At 35.9% G+C, this 6,396-nt stretch overlaps 1 protein-coding gene across 1 annotated transcript; it reads left to right on the top strand.

The window, feature by feature from the left end:
• The first annotated feature begins 1,451 nt into the window (after window positions 1–1,451).
• On the top strand, window positions 1,452–2,950 carry LOC132165327 (serine/threonine-protein kinase OXI1-like). Its single transcript, XM_059575845.1, has 2 exons — window positions 1,452–1,928; window positions 2,032–2,950. Exons 1-2 carry the CDS (start codon window positions 1,552–1,554, stop codon window positions 2,843–2,845), a joined length of 1,191 nt encoding a protein of 396 aa, XP_059431828.1. The 5' UTR covers window positions 1,452–1,551; the 3' UTR covers window positions 2,846–2,950.
• Window positions 2,951–6,396: the final 3,446 nt, after the last annotated feature.

Genomic DNA, 6,396 nt, shown 5'->3' with positions numbered 1-6,396 from the left:
CTCAAATATAAGAAATCAACTCCTCTTTGGTTCACATTATTGAAGGCATCTCTACCACAACGATCTCAAATGACTCTCTCCAAGCTTGCGTTTCTTCCTAAAAATTGAATGATGAAGAAATCTCAAAAATATTTCCTAAAAATTGCAGCAGCAGAGGATGCGGTGGTGTACGGCAGAGGAGCAGGGGGCGGTGGCATTCGGAGGTGGGGAGGGGGCTGGCCTATCAATGGTCTTGAAAGGGAATTATGGATTTTCACAAGTTGAAGAAAAAAATTATATTTTCAAGTTTATTGTGTTTGGTGTTTTACATCAATGTATTATTATCTTGTTAGAGAGCACACAAGACTTGATTTGCGTCAAGTTTTTATATAAGTTATTTTCTTATAAAATATCGCTTGATATTGACCTTATAGTTTGTAAATTCAAAAGAGAATATTCCAATCATTTAGGTTGTTTTTTTCTTTTTCTTTTTTTTTTTTTAATAAAAAAACCTCTAACTAGAATTGCGGGGAATTCAATGGTGTACCACATGTATTTTGTCGGGCATGTCATAGGGGTTAGTGAAACCCTAACCTACCCTACTTTGAAAAAATAATAATAATACTTCGATTATTGATGTGGGATGATTAATTTACTACGCTGTCAATTCAGTTTTAAATTATTTTTTTTAAAAAATAATAATTCAATACTAAATTGAAAATGCTATATCAATATAAAAGACACTGATTAAAATTATAAATGTGGAATATTACGTGGTGCTTTTTTTCTTTTTTTTTTGTTCTCTTAAAAATTGGGTGATGAAAATAATGACAACTTTCTTTTTAAACTTTTAGATAATAACGTCCACCTAAAACTATGAGTATACTAAAAAAGCACATAACATTTTTTATAGTAAATAGCATAGAGCGTCGGTAAGGAGAATGATATGCATTCTCTTAATATTTTTCTCGTCTTATGTGTGTATTATTATTATTTTTTTTAAACTAACTATTACTTCTCTCGTCTAATTTTTAAAAAATAATATTTTTCTACAACCAAAATAACACAAGAAAAAAACACGGCATTTGCAAAGACTTGTGTTGTGCAATTAATTTTTGAGCACCAAATAAATAAATAAAATAAAATAAAAACTTTAACCTCTTGACTTGACATTGTCCAATGCCGGCTATTAAATTATTCTAACTTTCCGAAACTCTGAACATTCCCTGCTCTGCACGCCTTCTAGAAGCAGGCCATTGCAAGTTTAATCTTCTCTCCTCTCATTCAAACCCCCGCTCCAAAATCTCCCACTACATTACCAGCAACCCACTCAGATCTCGCCACGTCACCCAACTCCCACCTGCACATACACGTGTCCATATCACACCGCACCCATTCACTCCCACCAACCTATATGCAGCACTTTGAATTTCTTCACCATTGCAAACACTTTTCTTTTGTGGTCTGAAATCTTCCACAGCAAGAAACCCCCTATTCAACCTATAAAGCCCCACTTTTCCAAACGGAGAAAGCCAACCGATTTTTCACGGGTTGCCCGCCACAGACGCCGACATGAAACTCGACGAGGAGGACCGTGAAATCCCGGCCCTAGATTTCCAGAATTTCAAAGTGATCTCAGCCGTCGGCCGCGGCGCCAAAGGGGTGGTTTTTCTCGCGAAAGACGAAGTGTCCGACGAGTTCGTGGCTCTGAAGGTGATCGCCAAGGCTCTGATCGAGGGAAAGGGAAAGGCCGATGGCGGCGAGTACAAGAGGATTTTCTTCGAGCAGCAAGTGCTACGTCGTTTAAGCCATCCGCTTTTGCCGAGATTACGTGGAGTTTTGGCTACCGAAAATGTTGTGGCCCACGCTATTGATTACTGCCCTGGTGGAAATCTTCATTCTCTGAGGAAAAGGCAGACCGAGAAAATGTTCTCCGATGACGTTATTAGGTAATTTTCTAAATCTCTGTTTCGTTACCGAGAAAACTAAAAATTAGGCAACTCACACTATGCTATAAAGTTGATCGTTTTTTTTTTTTTTTTGAATCTCTAGGTTTTACGCGGCGGAACTGGTTTTGGCGTTGGAGTATTTGCACAGTTTTGGCATAGTTTACAGAGATTTGAAGCCGGAAAACGTTATGATTCAAGAAAACGGTCACATAATGCTCGTCGATTTCGATCTGTCCACGAGATTATCGCCAAAAAGTCCTCGATCGACGCCGGAGTCCGACTTAGTCCCCAAATCTAACTCGGTGAAGAAAAAGCGGTTGTCGCCATTGCACCGGTTCTGTAACTCGGGCATTTTGCCGGAAGACTCGATTTCGCCGGGTAACTCGGTGAAGCCTGAGTCCGACCCTACGGAGAAGTGTAACTCGTTCGTCGGGACGGAGGAGTACGTCGCGCCGGAGATCGTGTTAGGGAACGGCCACGATTTCGCGGTGGACTGGTGGTCCCTCGGGGTTGTGCTGTACGAAATGCTGTACGGAACGACGCCGTTTAGGGGGTCCAATAGGAAGGAGACCTTTTATCGGATTTTATCCAAGACCCCGGAGCTCACGGGGGAAACAACGCCGTTGAGAGACCTGATTGCGAAGATGTTGGAAAAGGACCCGGAGAAGCGAATCGAACTGGAGGGAATCAAGGGTCACGATTTCTTTAGAGGGATTGAGTGGGATTACGTGTTGGGAATCTCGCGGCCCCCGTTTGTTCCGCAAGATGAAACTGGGGGCATAGAGGGAAATAAAAATATTGACGCGGAGTTGTTTGTCCAAAGCTTAGTTGGAAATGGAGAAGCAGATGTTGACAGAGTTGTTGAAAACAACAACAATCACAAAACTACTGAAATTGATAAATTTCTTATTTTTTGATTTTTTTTTTTTCATTGTTTTAGTTTTATGTTCGTTCATTATATTTATTTGAACAACATGGAGCCGTAACTGATAAAATAATAAGCATTAATGCAATATATTACACTCTTATCTCATTAGACTGATATTAATTTTTGAGTTTTTCTTTTTTCTAAACTACGGCCAATTTAAGAGCCGAGGTATATTATAGTTGAGTATGATAGAAGTGTGATGCAAGTGTAGTATGTAACGTTTTGAAATGTAATTGTAATTAAGTCTTCACTTCTTATACTTTTATAAATTAAGGATGTCTTTGGTATTGTGATTTTATAGACAATAAGTGCGATTTTAAACTAAATCGTAAAAAATTAATTGTTTGAGACTGCATTTTTAAAAAATTACTTTTTGAAAATTTAGAAAATCTACATGTTTTTCAAATTGCAGGTAAAGATGTGTTTTTGTGAAAACGTACAATTTTAAAGGCTAAATTGCAATTTTAAATATCAAATTGTAATTTTGTCAAATGTTTAGTAGCGTTTTTTAAAATTACGTTTTCAAATTGTACTTTTAAAATCACTATTTATGAGTGTACTTTTGACATTGCAATTTCATAATCAAATCGTAGAAAATTGATTATTTGATATTGCATTTTTAAAAAATTGCTATTTGAACGTATAATTTTAAAGCCTAATCTGCAATTTTAAAAGCCAAACGCTTTGATTGCGTTTTTAAAAATTACGTTTTCATATTGGACATTTTAAAATCGCTATTTTTAATAGTACATTTTAAAATTATAAACCCAAATAAACCCCTAAATCGTACCTTTGAATTTGCGCACCTAAATGATGGTGACTCATGCAATTTTATTTTTGTAAAGTAATGGTTGTAAGAGAAACTTGGTGGGATTATTTAGGAGAATGGTAGAAGAGATGCGCGCGTGGATAGCTTTAGTCAAATCTTGTAAAAGATTAAAGTATTACCAAACACGTATTTGTTTGCATTGCATGGCTTTAGTCAAATCTTGTAAAAGATTAAAGTATTATCTAACGCGTAATTGTACATGAATGAGGATCTTTCCTAGAATGGGCTCTTAACCTTTTATTTATTTATTTATTTAAGTAACGATTTCAAAAGGTGTTTTCTACATTCAAAATAAAAAAACACATTTTTAGTATATTGTTCAAAATAAAGCACAAGACTCTTCTAAAAAATACTTTTTTTCAAATTACTATTCAATAAATAAAACATAAGACATTACTCAATAAATAAATAAATAAACACAAACTCATTTTCAAGCTTATTTCTTTATATATATATATATATATATATATATATATAAATTTTTCTTAAAAAATGTAATTGAAATTGTGGTCGTCCATCTAGTGGCGGTGGCAACTATCATGGTGCATGGGTGGTGATTTGTTTGGCTACCTGTGTTTGTAGTCGCGTGATGCCACTTGAAAATAAATTAATTGGTAATTAATTATATGGTTCGCTTTCTAGCCTTATTCTTCTCGAAACAAGACTCAAGAATCTCATCCTCTCTAAAGAGAGACTACATCATAAGACTTTTAACTAAGGGACAGAGATAACAATAATTTAAAATCATAATCATAATAACCAGAGTAACTCAAAGCATCATAATATAACTAAATCTCCAAATGTATCGGTCAGAGACCGGTCATCAAAATAATAATACATATCATAAAAAGTTGTTTTGAAAATAATAAGGTCTACGTTTAACTAAATAAAGCATAAAGATGATCTCGAGCAACTCCACACGAACAGATCCGCCGGCATTCCACATTGACTTGAGTCATACAGGGTCTAAGTCCTAAAAAACGAGCATCAGCAAATCTGTGATAGCAACTAGGTGCCTCCCCGAATCTATCCCCAGCTAAGTTAGCTAAATAGCGTAATTATACATAATGGAAGAGAAAAAATACAAGGGTAAGTCCAACGACTTAGTGAGTAAAAATGCACATGAAGTACATGCTATTTGAATTATGAACTCAATTATTAATAAATTGTACGCAATATAAATATAATATATGTTGTAACTATGAGAATCAAGTGATCGTTCAAATTGTATGGTATATTCAATATATTGCCCATTCTTAGCAAGGCTGGCATTGTTTTGAGGGACATTTAATACAATGTCAGTGCCCCGACCATTATACACTACCATTTATAGCATTAGAAGCCCAACCAAGTCCAATTTATGGCGGCCCACGCTACTAATGATATACGTCTTGTAGTGACTCGTCAATCAAACAGGGTTGTGCCGGTCACGAAACAATCATTGGCTCTAAGGCTTATATAACACACCCACATTTTTAACCATAGAGTTAACATGTATAGTAAGCCCATGGCTGTTATACCGCACATATCGGTGTACCATGTCATACGATGCAATTAGTCTTATCCGTTTTTTACATGCATGCTCTTACAAATCTCACCATATTCATTATCTTGTTTAAGCAACACATATTTTCACAAAAATAGAGTTCATAGTATATCAAAAATGTATTTCATGAGAATTGTAAAGATGCATATTTAGTACATATAAAATAGTTGTGCAATGTGGGAAAATAACGACAAGTATTCATATGAGTTTGTACTCACCCGGGTCGTATTGTTCCTCCAAATATTCCTCTAGTGGTTCCGCACTCTCCAACTATGTGAAAAGGCCTAGCATTAGTTCTACGTCCGAGCTACAACGAACTTTAGCCCTAAGACTCCAAAAACAGAGGTTTTGCCTGGCCATCGAACGTTCTGTCAAACTGGGCGAATGTTCAGGTTTGAGGTTGAACGTTTTGCCATAACGTTCTCTTGTTGGGCAGAAAACTCATCTCGACCAAACATGCTTTTAATCAGTTCTAAACAAGTTCTAAGGCTACAAAAGGGAATCCTAACATACTCCTAGTCTAAAATAACATCTACATGCAGAACAAAATAAGCAAATAAATATTGAAACGCTAAATCATGCTAAAACCAAAATTAAAACCTAAAATGACAAATAAACCCAAAAATACAACCAAGCTTATGAAAAGAATGTTTAAACAGAATAACAACTAAGTAAAACACAAGCTAAAACAAGAAGGTTACCTCTCTTGAGCAAGAACCTCCAAGAAAGCTTTCATTCTTCCCTAAAAACTCACCAATCACTTAAGCAAAGTTTCTCTAGGGCTCAAAAGGTAGAATGAAGCTTAGAAGGGTGTGTGGGGGGGTATTTATAGGTTTAGAAAAGCTGAGGGTGTTGCTGTGATAGTCCTACAGTGCAGCGAACGTTCGATGTATTGTGTTTAAAAACTCCCTAGGCGTTTTTTTTTCTTCAGAAATTGACTCCCTAGGTCAATCGAAACTACAACAAACTCCCTACCGTCAAAAATTTTTAACAGTCGTTAGTCCACTCAAAACTCTCCATTTTATCTGATTAAAATATATTTTTTTTATTAATTTAATTAAAAAAATTAAATCTAAAAAAAAATAAAAATAAAAAAATGAAGGGTGGCGGTGCCACCCCTGGCCACCCCCCCCAACCCCTATGGGGTGGCTCGTAGCCACCCCTA

The sequence above is a fragment of the Corylus avellana genome, chromosome ca1, assembly GCF_901000735.1.
Source record: "Corylus avellana chromosome ca1, CavTom2PMs-1.0".
NCBI lineage: Eukaryota > Viridiplantae > Streptophyta > Magnoliopsida > Fagales > Betulaceae > Corylus > Corylus avellana.
Note: the sequence above shows the minus strand (reverse complement) of the source record. Positions and strands in the feature narration are given on the sequence as shown.